At 36.5% G+C, this 15,736-nt stretch overlaps 2 protein-coding genes across 9 annotated transcripts in view; one reads left to right on the top strand and one right to left on the bottom strand.

The window, feature by feature from the left end:
• The window catches only part of LOC127856501 (uncharacterized), a 405,251-nt gene that overhangs the window by 102,387 nt on the left and 287,128 nt on the right, over positions 1-15,736 (bottom strand). The window lies entirely within an intron of this gene.
• Positions 1-15,736, top strand: part of LOC127856496 (uncharacterized) — a 365,893-nt gene that overhangs the window by 141,825 nt on the left and 208,332 nt on the right. For 2 of the 7 annotated variants that reach the window (XM_052392750.1, XM_052392749.1), the window contains exons 2-3: positions 1,062-1,161; positions 6,223-6,336. The exons of 3 other annotated variants lie outside the window; for them this stretch is intronic. In XM_052392750.1, the coding sequence (XP_052248710.1) occupies positions 1,072-1,161; positions 6,223-6,336 (204 nt within the window). In that variant the 5' untranslated portion in view covers positions 1,062-1,071. Of the gene's footprint in view, positions 1-1,061; positions 1,162-3,445; positions 3,500-6,222; positions 6,337-15,736 lie in introns of all 7 variants that reach the window. 2 more of the 7 variants (XM_052392747.1, XM_052392753.1) reach the window with 2 other exon arrangements.

Genomic DNA, 15,736 nt, shown 5'->3' with positions numbered 1-15,736 from the left:
TGCCCAATGTAACCCGATAGCTAAAGCCTCTGCTGCTTTAATGTTAGGCCTTTATCCAAATATATTTGGTTCTTTAAGGACACGACAAGCGTCTTTGTTTACATAATATTTGGTCGCTTCTGCAAATCTTTGTAATTTGATACAGATCTTATCTAGACCTTTTGTTGGCGCTTGCTGACGACACACATCCGAAACCGAAACATTTGGTATTTTCCAAAAATTAGTCAACGCGTCTCGTATTGTGACTATAACTATACGATCACAGACATATATACATTTGGAATTCTTAACTCAACGCATTCTGAATATTGAAAATATATCAAGCACTAGTGTAAATATAATTTGAAATACAGTACATTGGCTTAAAAGGATGTTTAATTGAAAAGTTGTAAGTTTAATCATCTGTTTGTTATCAACATTAATCGCATTATTAAATGGAGTTGACTGACTGCATTCGAAGGGCTGAACAAATCGCGGTTAAATTCGAAAAACTACGAACAATGAACTGAGTATACACATCATTTGATAAACGTAAGATTATATGCGCTATTGTTATTATTTATTGTTTCTTTAAATATATTTACTTAAGGATCTATCAATAACAGTTTTTATTGATAGATCTTTGAAAAGCCACGAACGAAATATTTATATGTCGATGTAAGGAAACACGCACATAGAAAATGCCCTGCTCTCTAATTTCGGCATAATGCGACTGATAAATGAAAACAAATATTTTAATTCGACTGTTAACTGAACAATCCGAGCTATACAACTCACCCAAATATCGGCGTCAGTGTCCGCGTAACTCCCTTGATAAAGTAACCGAGCAAAACATCCGTAACTCCCTTGATAAAGTAACCGAGCAAAACATCCATATTACTGTTTCTGCTAACATAGATGTCCGAGAAAGTGAACAATGAATTTGCTCAACATTTCCAGAGGAATAATTTCGAAATAAAAACATGCTTTGTGGACTATTTCTTCTCATGTTATGTATGTAGTGCTTCATTTCAACATGATTGAACCAAACAATATTGAAAAGTTTGTCCTGCTATATTCAGGTTGGAGACAATGGAAGACGAACATGATACGAACAAGAGGACGGTATCTTGTCTGCCTGGTATGCCGGCATTGCCTCGTGAAACAGGAACAAGGAACAAGGTTAGTGTTTTGAGATGTATTCATCCATGCATGATTTTTTTTAGCAAGACAGCCGGTTGATTTCCTCTTTATAAAGATGTCCAAAACCATGCACTTTTTCCGCAGCAAATCACGGGCAAACCCAAATATTAGTTGCGGAGACAGTATGCACTTGCTTGTTTGTGTGGTAACGAAAATTATGCCACATGAATTATTATTTGATAGTTTTAGCGGCCCAATAGAACACTATTTGCAGTACAAAATTAATATTTATGATAACAAATGTCCGTGTTTGGAAAATATGTTCTTGATTTTCGACTTGAAAATGGTTTCTATACGTCGTGCGTCGCACGCTATTTTGCACATAGACGTAACGTCGTTTTAATGACGTTCTGATGCATATCTACGCATTTTGCGGACGCCAAAAGATCAACAACTTGTTGGACATGATATTATTTTAATTATTTTTAGACTGTACATTTTACAGTTTGATGCATTATTAACAATTGCATTATTAATTATAAAAATGGTTAAACAAATTATTAACAGTAAAACAACCTCGGTTTTGTCAGTAAGTAATTGGCCAAGAGTACTGGCTACTTTTCCGTATATTTATACAAGTTAATTTTTTCGGCGATGTAAACAGCATGCAAGATACATCAGTAAATAAAACAAATAATGCTATTTACTTCTGTTATAAATATTATTATTATTATTATTATTATTATATTGTGCACCGATAGCTGTGGGGAAATACATGGGATTGAACTAAGTTGCGAGTTTTCATTTTCTATGCAGCTCGCGGGACTGCTTTCATTTAAATATTTGAGTTAAAATGGTAGTTTTCCATCTTCGTTCAATCATTGTTACACGCCAGTAAATCGTACAACGCGTCTATGAAACAATATTTGAAGTATTTTAACAGGATCTTCAGAAAGACAAATATTTACTGCGTTCATTTCAAAACGGATGTATAATACATTTTATTCACGCCGTGTTTCCAAGTATTTCCGAGTTTAGTTAAAACAATGGACAGCATTGAAAGTATTTCATTTCAAAATACAAAATCTTAAGAATGACTGATAGAAAACAATAAACAGTTCCCTATGTATAGTAGCAGCATGTACACATCTAATTATGGACCGGCGGCCTGGCGCATGCGTAAATATTGACACGCCATCAAATTTGACAGCATCGCGGGAGTTCGAGGGAGGTAACTATTGGGTCAAAAAATAAAGACGTGGAAATTAATGGTGTTAAACTTGTTTTTGTTAATTACACGTGGGTATAATTGTAAAGCTAAGTAAGTAGCATACTCATTTATTAGATTAATTAGATACTGGCGACGGCGCACTATCTTAGAAAAGTGCGCAATTTTCACAAAAGAACACCGGATCTGCAAATATCTTTCCATTTTAAATATACAACCATGTTAAAGTGTCAGTGTCGCTCAATTCTGCAGCATATTAGTTCAGTAAATGCACTCCACATGTTATACAATTTCTATTTAAACACTCAATTTTGTGCAACTGTTCCTCGTGGTCTCCTACACCTATAGTAGGACACAATGTCTCTTGTAATAAATCATCCAGTGTATTCCAAACGGTGTATTCTTCTGCTAAATTGTATTCTTCTATACTTCTTTTTCGCATCAATTTTGCGCTTTTAAACAAACTGTTCACTTCTACATGTTTACGACAAAGACATGTAATGCGATCTTTTTTCGTGGCTGATTTAATAAAATACGGCTTACATGACTCGAAACTCCTCTGGCCTATTTTGACATCCGGGTTCTTTTTCATGAACTGCTTATAAACATTGAATTGAGTCGTAGTAAGAACATGTTTGACATTTTCTGCATATTTATTTTTCGAAATTCTCTGCCTAACAACTGTCTTCTTATCGTTAACTGGCTGGCTGTTTTCAATCCAAAACTGTCTTGCCTTCTCTTTAAGTTCTTCAGAGAGTTTATCCTTTCTTGGTTTTCGTGTTATCCATTTTGTATTCATATCATGTTCATATAAATTTGTTTGTTTCTGTTAAGGCACTTATTTATTGTCCTCCTATCTAACTTAGTGTATTAAGAGAGGGCAGATTTTAACTTTTCACTTTCAATTGTGTTTCCTACAATGAAACTCGCCGCCTGTTTAGCGCTGACCCTTTTCTCGGTGGGCGATGTTTTATCAATTGCCGACGAAATTGACGACGATACATCTGCTAAAAGCGCATGCCACTTTATTTCTTGTTTTGTTTTCGCTTGGTTGTACAACTTGTTTGAATTCCAGACATCTTCTTGTTGTTTTAGAAACCAGACTTGATGAATCAATTAGTGATTGCAAGATTGCTGCACGCCTCTGTGGTGAGAAGGGGGTTATTGTATCTTTAAGTGTTGTTAAAGCCCTACATTTCTGCATCCGGTTTTGAAATGGAGTTTGATTTGTTAGAGATTCGCTAGAAATGTTTGTGTCTGCATTTATTTCTCTCTTTCTCTGAATGTAGCGTTTCATACGTTCCTTTGCGAGAAACCTATCGCTTTCACGTTTTCTTTCATTTGATTTGTTTCTATGTTTCTGAACTCTTGACCTATTAATAGCCCTTTTCTTTTCGCGATACCATTCTCGCCTTTCTGAACTACTTTGCAATGGAGGAGGTTTTTCCGATACCTGGAAATAAAATAGCATACATAAATTTTCTATTTATTACGGAATCCGGATAGTGTCATCTATAATCTCGCCCTTCTTTCATCAAGGGCGGCACTCAAAGCGATACACGATATTTCGCGCGACAGTCGCGGCGACGCACGATTTTTGCGCGACAGTCGCGGCGATGCAACATATTTTGCGCGACAGTCGCGGCGACGCACGATATATTTAACACTATATATCGCCCTTGTGTAGGTAGCCCAAAAGGCAATATATCGTGTTAAATATATCATGCGTCGCCGCGACTGTCGCGCAAAATATCGTGCGTCACCGCGACTGTCGCGCAAAATATCGTGCGTCGCCGCGACTGTCGCTTACAATATCGTGCGTCGCCGGGACTGTTGCGCAAAATATCGTGAATCGCTTCGTGTGTCGTGTCTCGCGTTCAAATGGCGACGCACGAATCACGAAGCGACGCACGATATTTTGCGCGACAGTCGCGGCGACGCACGATATTGTATTATTCAAATATCGCCCATATTAACCGAATCTCGTGTATTGCGGTCTAATTTCACGATATATTTGTACTGCTCAAATATCGCTGTAATAATATCGCCTGTCGACTGTCGCGTTTTCAAAAAGTTGGAATGCGACAGTTGCCCTTTTATATGTGATATATCGTCCTTTGAACACGACCGTCGCACATTACGAGCGCGACCGTCGCCATTTATGAACGCGACCGTCGCCCTTTTATATGTTCCTATAAGGTTAATCGTTTGAGAGCAAATAGAGAGAGATCTCATTTCGATTATTTAGTACACATATATTTTTGTTAATGTGATAATTTCTGCATCAATTATAACAAAATAGTTTGAATGTTTTCAACTATATAACATTTTTTAAATGTGTACTCCATCTGAGTTTCGCATGATTTAAAAAAAATATATTTTTTTAATGCCGGACAAAGCTTTCTGCTGAAACATGGCGGACATACGCGTGTGCTTCGCCCATATTCGAACCAGGGTCTCTACATTAGACGGCGCTAAGTGCGCTAACCACTGATCTGCGGAGGCATACTATAGCTATAGTTACATGTGCTCTATGTCAGGAATTCACGTGATTAAGGCTCTAGTGCATTTGTTTGACCTTTTATACTAATTACTATGCAGAACAATGTACAATGCCTTGCTTGGGTGAGGTAAATTAACTTTATGAAATAAAGAACTAGTCTTAAGTCTACATTAAAAGCACATACAAAAGTTTTAACCTTTAGTGTTTGAGGACCGAATAGCATTGAAAGCATGTACGTGTATTATGCAATCATTAGTTATAGGCTGCTTATAACAAGGAACTTACCAGCGATGAACTATTCATATTCGACTTTCAATCTTCTACCGCTTCATTGATTTATACTCGGGGAAAATGTGTTAACTTGTACCCATGTGCCTGTAAATAAAAATAAAATAAAATGCTCTGTTCTAGATAACGTCTTTTTATTTAAAACGTTACACCGTTCAATCGGACATTTTACGCCGTCATGGCCGTGTATGTAATTTTTCTAAAGTATGCTGCTTCCGCATAATTATATTTAAAGAATATAAAATTGGTGTCTCCAGAAAACAGATTTAATGCACTTTTAGTTAATTGTAAGCATGAAAAATGAAATTTAATCATTAATAAAATATAATGGAGAAACGGTGCTATGAAACCCACAATTTACGTCACTTTTTTCTGTTTGTAATTTTTTAAAATTCTGCTGTGCGCGTTAATTTTAAGTATTGATTATAAATAAATACATGTTTGCATTTGTGATTCCATGCACTTTTACATAGTTTTAGATTTGCTAATTTTTCAGTTTAAACAAGAATGACAGGGAAATACACTTACCCGGATGATGAACGTAACATCGGTATCAGCGTTTATTTTGTTGTTGTTTACGCTGCATGAAAACGGAAAATGACGTCAAAAAAGAGAACGTTGAAATTGGCGGCAAATGTTAACGTTGTCAATTGACAAAATTATCGTCGAAAACACAAGGGCCACCGGAGTATTTCGTTACGCGTAACGTTGCATTTGTTTCATATTTTGACATAAGAATATGGTTTAATTATATCATTTTTAGGATAGAAATAACATGGAAACATCTAAAATTGTTCACAATTGAAATGTTAGGACAATAAAATTGGTAAAATTGGTTTCTGTTGGTTACCGATAATTTTCATGATTTTAATTATAGCAAGTACACTAAAAGTCGCGATTGTGCAAAATAGCGTGCGACGTACGATGTACTTATAAATTGATACGAGGTCATTTGGAATGTTTATGTTTTATTGACCCTATTGAAACGAATCGACTGTATGGGCGGATTATGCGTTATGATTTATTTACAGAGGTTAAAATACTTCATTAATTATCAATTGTACTGATATATTTCTTCAAGGTACTTGTTCCAAGTTCGAAACTCAATCTTTGTGCTAGAAGAGCTAGTATTAATTTGGATCTGAAGAGGCGGTCGAAAAACAGTCGGGATCGATTTCTTGTTACATACTTGCAGGTAACACACTATGCTTTTTTTAATGATGAAATTAATTATACATATCCATTATAAAGCTTATCGGTGCGTGAGCAACATTTGTGTTTGTTATCTATAACGAGAGCATTGGCCCTATACTAATTAGGACTAGAGTCGTCATAGTTATGTCAACCAAGACTTCGTTTACTCGTCAGTTTCTGTTTTCAGAAACTCATTAAACTAGGTGATTGTGAAGACAATTAGATATTTATTTAAAACCAATCGAATACTATATGCACTCTTATAGGTTTAATAGGTGTAATCATTAACTGTCTTCGCATCCAACCGACACACGGACTGACATACCGTTCTTGTATTTATGGAATATGTTACAACAAGTTTGAAATTGTCAATTTGTGAAATAAGGACTTTAAAAGGAATATGTTTTTGATAACACTGATGGTGATTTAATACAAATAACAAACACAATGCTGAATTAAAACGTTTTTTTATCCAGATTCCAGAGCACTTCCCTGCTTTGTCGATCCGAATATCGGAAGTACTGGATGATATTGGAGCAGGCAAATGCACTGTAAAAGAGCGCAGAGGAACATACTTGCTGAGGGAGAGCATGTATATGATAGCAGGGCAACTTAGGGGGCCTAAAACTGAGAGATTTCATTTTGGGAGTCAATCAGAAGGTACCACCACTCCTGGTCTCAATTCTGATATCGATTTTCTACAAAGTTATTACCATACAAACATAATGACAGACTGGAGAGACTGGAAGGCTGGGATGGCTCACCTTCTGATGCTTCATGACGACCACACTCCGCCGCAACAGTACTTTCTACAGGTCATCAGGCGAGACACACCGGAGCCGGAGACACGACTGTGTGATGAAAAGTATGTGAGGAAAGATTCTGGGCAAGTACTGTTTAGCTCAGAACAATGGAAAAAGGAAATAGAGCAGATACATAAAGATCAAGGAGAGATAACCAAACATGGACCTTCAGTGAGTAATATACCCAACTGGGATATTGTAAACGCATTTCACGTTTGCCACCCTCTTCCTGAAATACAACACTGGATAGACAGATGCAGAGGTAGAGACTGGCCACCTGCCCAATTACTTGAGGCTGCACAAGTAGCTCCGTGTTTCCTGGTACCAGCCGGTCATCCTGATAGTGATTACACTCGCGAAGAATGGCGACTGTCTCCGAACCTTATAGAACGAATGTTAATGTTAAGTTTTAGTATGACGCAAATAAAATGTTATATTGTTTTAAAATTAATTAAACAATCCTTATTTAGTAAAATGGTGGGTGATTTTACCACAAGTTTTCATTGTAAAACTGTAATGTTTTACATCATAGAGAGAACACACCCTTCTCTGTGGAAGGAACATAACCTTATATTCTTACTTTTACTATGTTTACAAGTATTAAGAAAGTGGCTGCGACTAGGAAAATTCCCTCATTATATCATAGGAGGAGTGAACTTGTTCGATGGGAAAATGTCTTTTGCGCAGCAGAGGCGCCTTTTACAGTACGTGGACTACTTGATAAAGAACGACATGCACGATTTATTTTATATAGATATAGATAAATTAGGATATCGATTACAAGGGTGTGGTATACGGCACATTGGACAAGCTGGGGAAGTGCTAGGATGTGTAGGCATACATAACATTATCAGTTTATCACTGACGTTTGAGCGCTTGAGGATGTTTCTTATTCATCTAAGAAGAACAACATCTAAGGTAGAACATCCAAATACAATCTTCGAGCAAGATATAAACTGTAAATTACGCAAATGTTTTGAATATTACACGAATGCCAAATTGAAATCAGCTGCTTTAGAATTTATTAACCACCTGTTCGCATTATACAATTCAATGCAATCATCTAAATATTTGCGACAACAAAACCGTGCTTTCAGCGAAATTATAAGGCGTTTCAAATATTCTTTAAAAACGGATGTAGCTTCTAGTCGCTTAAAGTTGGCGTCTGTGCTATACTGTTTCGGGCATCTTCACGCTGCAGTTAGAGTGTTGGATGACGTGGAGAGGAGGTATCATAGCAAGGTAAAGGCTGTGTGTGGATGTAGAAATATAGAAGGACATAGTGATCTCCAGGTGTTTGCTAACATGATATCAGATTATTTTGACAACGTATTATGTGAACGACCATTCGCATTCTGTGCCAAGTTTGTTAGAGAAGAAGCGTACTGCGCTCCATACATACTGTGGTTTGAAATGAAGCGCAACATGACCGAAGAAGAAGTTTCGCAGAGACATTTCTTTGAAAAACAATCGATGGACTACGCTGAGGTGGCTGCTCGTCCTTTCCTACACTATCTACAGTATCTCACGTATGGAGGACTAGGTGAACGCGACAAACAGCTACATGTGCTTGGAATTCTCGAGTCTTATGTATTTGATCCAAGAAATAAAATCAACATGTACCACAGTGAGACAGCGCTAAATTTGCTTGGTCACTGCTATGAAATGGAAGGAGACTATGAAGGGGCATTACATTACTACGCGTTGTCGTCGAGTGGATACCGTACGAACAATGCTGCTAACTGGCACGTACAGCGTGTGCTTCGTCTGATAAGTACTTAAGAATTAAAATGACATCTTTTAAAAGTACAAAATACCTTATTATAAAAGAATTTATTGAGATACACACGGTGGTGTCAGCTTATTCTCTAATTTTAATTTTAATTTTTTAATTGTATGTGCTATAAACATCACATTTTCTAAGAACATACCAAATGCACAGATATTGTAAAATTTTAAAAACCTCCACTTCATTCAATTATAGTTGCAGTAGTATGGAAAACGAGCGTTCCTCGATATTGCTATAGATACTTCTAATAAAGTGTAGATTTACTTTATGCAGCTAGTTTAAGAAAACCTGGACCAATAGATTATGTTTTTTCATGCCAAGAAATAAATCATATCTGGGACTATGTTCATTAGCTCAATATTTTCGTTCTTAATAAGAAAATTACCTGGTTAAAATACGATTAACATCAAACAGCAAAACACGATGCATATTGAATATAAAAAATAATGTCCGACATGCATATAAACACATGACGTAAATGTTCTGCGCGTGACAGCTTTATCCCGGAAGTGCAGAAATTAAGCTCATTTTACTAATCGTTTGTTTGATTTCGATAATTGTATTAATTAAATGATGAAATAAAACATAAACTGATCGCATGTATCATTTACATATGTACATTATTTAGTATTTATATAATAAACGTGAAGATCAGACGGAAAAAGCAGCCTCAACCATAAACCCTAAATAGTATACTCGTTTGTTATGTTGTAGTTTGTATAGAGAAAAACAAAATATAGTTAAACAATGTTAGTTTTTATAATTTTATAATAATCAAAATCGCAAAATCTTTCTCTCAGCAACATCAACCTTTCACTGTATGTTACTTTTTATTCAAAATTGAGAAAGCATATAAGAAATGTCAACACATGTGTTAGCCGTAATTTCATAGAAGCATTAACAAAACTACCCTGATGCTAAAACGATGAACTCAGTGTTATATTTGTCCGCACGTGACGCTTCTCAACTAACCTGTGTATTATCACGCGGTGTAAGGCGGGAAGACCTTTTTTTCATTTTTCGCAAACTCGTTCACACTTACACCTAGCATTTGCAAACAAATTCCTTTATGTCGAACATGGCGCTACATCGTACAATATGTATATCATTTGTTCAGTTTCGCTGAAAATAGTTCGAGGTTTACTACTCATTCAAATGTCGAAGTCGGCGTCTGCGTTGATGTCTGCTTAATGATGGTAAGGTAAACGGGCACAATCTATGAAGTGCAATTTAGCAGAATGGTAGCTTTTTAAAACTTGGTTATTGGTAAAGGTAACCGTTCAACATCTCTATATTTCCGATTTTAACGCAGTTATTCAAATTGGAACATCCTAAATGTGTTCATGGTAATTGCGTGAGGGTCAATTCCTATAACTCTGATTTGCAATTAAGCAGAATTAAGCCCCTTTTTTTACTGATAATTTAGGTGACATGTAGACCGATAATTCGCTGATAGGTAATGCTTTCAGGTCAGTTGGGTCAAGGTCACTGTTGCTAAAAATATATCAAATAATGTTCACTAACGGTAGTTACGATTAGACATTGTTCTGAAATGTGTGTAGGTAGGTTACATGCTGATCTAGCGAGGCATTGGATTTGGTGCCAGTGGTACTAAGATGATTATTACTAAGATACTAAGAATAGAAAACGAGTTTCCGCCCAAAACCTTTAGTTTGAATGGAGTAATGTTTCTGTAATGTTGTGTATAGGTAGTTTGCATTCAACCGTTTGTTATTATAGACTTTAATATTTATGTGTTTGTTAAAGTATGTGCAGTCTGACTGCATTAAGGACAAGTGAGATCAATGTCACTGTTCTTATAAATAGAAAAACATCCTCTCAATAACTTGAGCTCATATGGAAAAATTGTGTCGCATTGTTTTTTTAGGTATTTTACATGCAGACCCGGGTCATGATTGCATTTGAGGCCAGTCACGGTTACTTAAGATAGAAAACTAGTTTCCACTTTAGCCTGGAGGGATGTGTCGTGCTGTAATTTTCTGCGAAACTAGTAACACATGTATTCAAAACGATACGATACATTCCGAACTTTTCCTTCTTAAACACATTACTTATTTTTTTAGTAATGAACTGAAATGTTTGTACTATAGTTAATATATCATGACATATGTTGATTATTGTTCCCCAAATTGGGCACGCATGCAGGTAAACATTAAATAAGTTGAGACAAAATAATTTTGCATAAACCAAGAAGAACACCAACTGCTTTTGGTATTCAGTCATATCAATTGCTTAACTTATAAAACATTTGGATAATATGTGCCCTGAATATATTAATATATGCTATCATATATTTCTCAAATATTAAACAGCATTTGCTGAAATATTTGTCAAAAAAGTTATTCCAATCAAAAGATATACAACTAAAAACATGTGCATGAAACCTCCTTTCACAAATAATCGCAGACGCATCTTGACAAATTGCCTAGTACAGTTCGCTCTGCAAAAACAAAGTACTAATTCAAAGGTAAATTCAACTCGTATCTCTATCCAGTGCACTTCATCTATGTGTATACTGGTTATTGTTGTTGTTTTTATTGTGTTATATCACTAACAATTTCATCTGCTGATATACAGTTTTTGTACTAAAATCACTTCAACACGCTTTCTAGTTGGAAATGACTGTCGTTTGTTAATTTTCTAAGTTAATTTCCTCTATTTGAAATTGATTTATATGATTAAAAATGAAATAAAAAATGTTTATTATTTACTTCAAATTGTGATATATTAGTGTATCTGTGTTCATTACATTAATATACTCTATGTTACATAATGTTTGTTTTTTATTTGTATCAATATTGTTATTGCTATTGTTTGTTTTTTGAAATGCCATGTTATAAATAAGATGTGTTATTATTATTATTTTTATTATTAGTATATTATTATAATTATTATTATTATTATTATTATTATTATTATTATTATTATTATTATTATTATTGTTATTATTATTATTGTTATTATTATTATTATTATTATTATTATTATTATTATTATTATAATCATATTATTATTATTAGTAGTAGTAGTAGTATTGTTATATTATTATTATTATTTTGTATAGTTATCATTAGCAAACATGGCTTGAAATAAAATTTATAGAAGTCAGCCTTGTCTGAAAACTCACTTTTTATTTCTTCCGCGGGTTATGTATTACCGCATGCACTTTTTGCCAAATATTCGCCAGTAAAGAGATAGCATATAAGAAACACGAAATAATGGTCACACGGCATAAGTACAGTACCAAACAAATCATACAAATAATAAAGGTTCTCAATCAATTCAGCGCATTTTAGTTTTTCAAACTAAATGGACAAAGGCAATTAACATGCCCGAACATAATTAGCGAATTATCAAATACATGTATAATCAAAGGGACACAACTACTACAAATCCAAAAACGCATTACTACTGCTTCTATTGCAGCTACTACTACTACTACAACAACTTCTACTACTGCTACTGTTGGTGGTGCTGCAACTGCTACTTTACTGCTACTGCTACTATTACTACTCCTGATTCTGCTACTACTAGAACTACTACTTCCACTTCCACCAGTCCCACTACCACTACCACTACTACCGGTCTCACTAACACTACCGCTACTACTACTACTACTACTACTTCTTCTATTACTACTACTACTACTACTACTACTACTTCTTCTACTACTACTACTACTACTACTACAACTACTACTACTACTACTACTACTACTACTACTACTACTACTACTACTACTACTACTACTACTACTACTACTACTAATATCCTATTACTACTACTACTACTACTACTACTACTACTACTACTACTACTACTACAGCTACTACTAGTACTGCTACAACTACTACTACTGCTGCTACTTCTGCAACTACTGCTACTGCTGCTACTGCTGCTGCTGCTACTCCTGCTGCCGCTACTGCTTCTACTGCTTCTACTGCAGATACTACTACTATTACAACAACTATAAATACTGCTACGGTTGGTAGTGATGCTACTGCTAATATTACTACTCCTGATTCTGCTACTACTACAACTACTACTACCACTACTACGAGTCTCACTACCACTACTACCAGTATCACTACCACTACCGCTACCACTACTGCTACTACTGCTACTACTACTACTACTACTACTACTACTACTACTACTACTACTACTACTACTACTACTACTACTACTACTACTACTTCGACTACTACTACTACTACTGCTACTACTAGTACTGCTACTACTACTACTACTGCTGCTTCTACTGCTACTACTGCTACTCATGCTACTGCTGCTACTGCTCTTACTCCTGTTACAGCTGCTACTACTACTACAGCTGCTACTGCTGCTGCTGCTTCTTCTTCTGCTGCTACTACTGCTGCTACTGATGCTGCTGTTACTGCTTCTACTGCAGCTACTGCTACTACTACAACAACTACTAATGCTGTTACTACTGCTACTTCTGCTACTACTGCTACTACTGCAACTCCTGCTACTGCTGCTACTGCTGTTACCCCTTCTACTGCTGCTACTGCTACTACTACTGCTGCTACTGCTGCTGCTACTGCTGCTGCTACTACTTCTGCTACTACTACTATTACTACTACTACTACTACTACCACTACTACTACTACTACTACTACTACTACTAATAATAATAATAATAATAATGCTACTGCTGCTGCTGCTGCTACTGCCGCTACTGCTGCTACTGCTGCTGCTGCTGTTGCTGCTACTGCTTCTACTGCAGCTAATACTACTACTACAACAACTACTACTACTGCTGCTGCTGGTGGTGCTGGTACTGCTACTACACTGCTACTGCTACAATTACTACTCCTAATTCTGTTACTACTGCAACTACAACTACCTCTACCACCAGTCCCACTACTACTACTACCAGTCTCACTACCACTCCCGCTACTACTACGGCTACTACTACTTCTACTACTACTACTACTACTACTACTACTACTACTATTACTACTACTACTACTACTACTACTACTACTACTACAACTACTACAACTACTACTACTACTACTACTACTACCTACTGCTACTACTACTACTACTACTACTGCAGCTACTTCTACTACTACTGCTACTGCTGCTACTCCTTCTACTGCTGCTTCTGCTGTTACTCTTGTTACTGCTGCTACTGCTACTACTGCTGCTACTGCTGTTGCTGCTACTGCTGCTGCTGCTACTGATGCTGCTGCTAATGATGCTGCTGTTACTGCTTCTACTGCAGCTACTACTACTTCTACTACAACTACTAATATTGTTTCTACTGCTACTGCTACTACTGCTGAAGCTACTGCTGCTACTGCTGCTGCTGCTGCTGCAATTGCTACTGCTACTGCTGCTGCTGCTACTGCTGCTGCTGCAACTGCTGCTGCTGCTACTGTTGCTGCTGCTATTGTTATTGCTGCTACTAGATGCGCTATTTTTACTTAAGCTGAAAAAGTTTCTATAACAACTTGCTTGCAAATGAAAAAATTACTCTCACGCCGGTCGACATACGACACTTACGCGATATTTGCTCGATATATCGCGCGAGTGTCTTATTGAGCGTCGAGAGAATGTCGTGCGTCGAGAAAATGTCGTGTGTCGACCTAGTGATTTTTAAGCCGGCAGGCGACATTTTCGCGACAGATTATATTGAATGTCGCGCGTCGTATCGTGCGTCGAGAAAATGTCGAGAGAATGTCGAGTGTCGCGCTCGAAGGTCGACACACGACATTCAAGCGACATTCTCTCGACGCTCGATACGACGCGCGACAATTCAGTCGACAGTCAAGATTTTCTGCGATATTTTTTTTCTAAAACCAAGCGCGATATGCGACACTCAAATATTGACTGTCGCATGATTGTCGCGCGTCGTATTGAGCGTCGAGAGAATGTCGCTTGATTTGCGTGTGTCGACCTCGAAGGTCGACACGCGACACTCAACTTGGCCCTATCCGGATTCCGTACAAATGTGAACGTGCAATATTATCACGAGTGAGATTCAATGAGCTCAGCAAAGGGTAGGACCCGAATGGAGCACCATAAGACCGTTTAACAATTTATGAGTCGCGTTATGAGAAAACTGGGGTTAATGTATGTGCGTACAGTGTCGTCCCAGATTAGCCTGTGCAGTCCGCACAGGCTTATCAGGGACGACACTTTCCGCTTTTATGGGATTTTTAGTTTCAATGAAGTCCCTCCTTACCGAAAATCAAGTTTAGGCGGAAAGTGTCGTCCTTGATTAGCCTGTGCGAACTGCACAGGCTAATCTGGGATGACACTTTACGCACACGCATTATTACCAGTTTTCTCAGAACAAGGCTCATATAAGTAAAAGAATCTTATTTCATAGAACGGTTTACCCAAGAATTTATACGCTTTATATTCAGTATATTTAAACGCTAACAAAGATTCAATACAAGTAAACATTTGTTTATAAATACAAATGCCACCAGACCACCAAATTATAGTATATGTTCTACTACAGTGCACTAATTGACTGTTAGTTTTTTGTTAAGTCTCGATCTAATGCGTTATTATGTACTTGGAAATGAATTTCATTTCAAAACCTGTATAGCCATCCTTTTTATTATTAATTAGGGCACATTTTTGTCTAAATAGTCTCCCTTTAATGATAATAACTACATTACTGCTTCTTCAAAGAGTCTACTTTTTTTCTTACATCCGTTTACTACTGTATAATCTGTGGTTACCTACTTGAAATTGAATAAATTCAATTTACATGCCACATTCTCAGTCTTATGTACATGTATGCTTTA

The sequence above is a fragment of the Dreissena polymorpha genome, chromosome 13 (assembly GCF_020536995.1).
Source record: "Dreissena polymorpha isolate Duluth1 chromosome 13, UMN_Dpol_1.0, whole genome shotgun sequence".
In the NCBI taxonomy this organism is placed as follows: domain Eukaryota; kingdom Metazoa; phylum Mollusca; class Bivalvia; order Myida; family Dreissenidae; genus Dreissena; species Dreissena polymorpha.
Note: the sequence above shows the minus strand (reverse complement) of the source record. Positions and strands in the feature narration are given on the sequence as shown.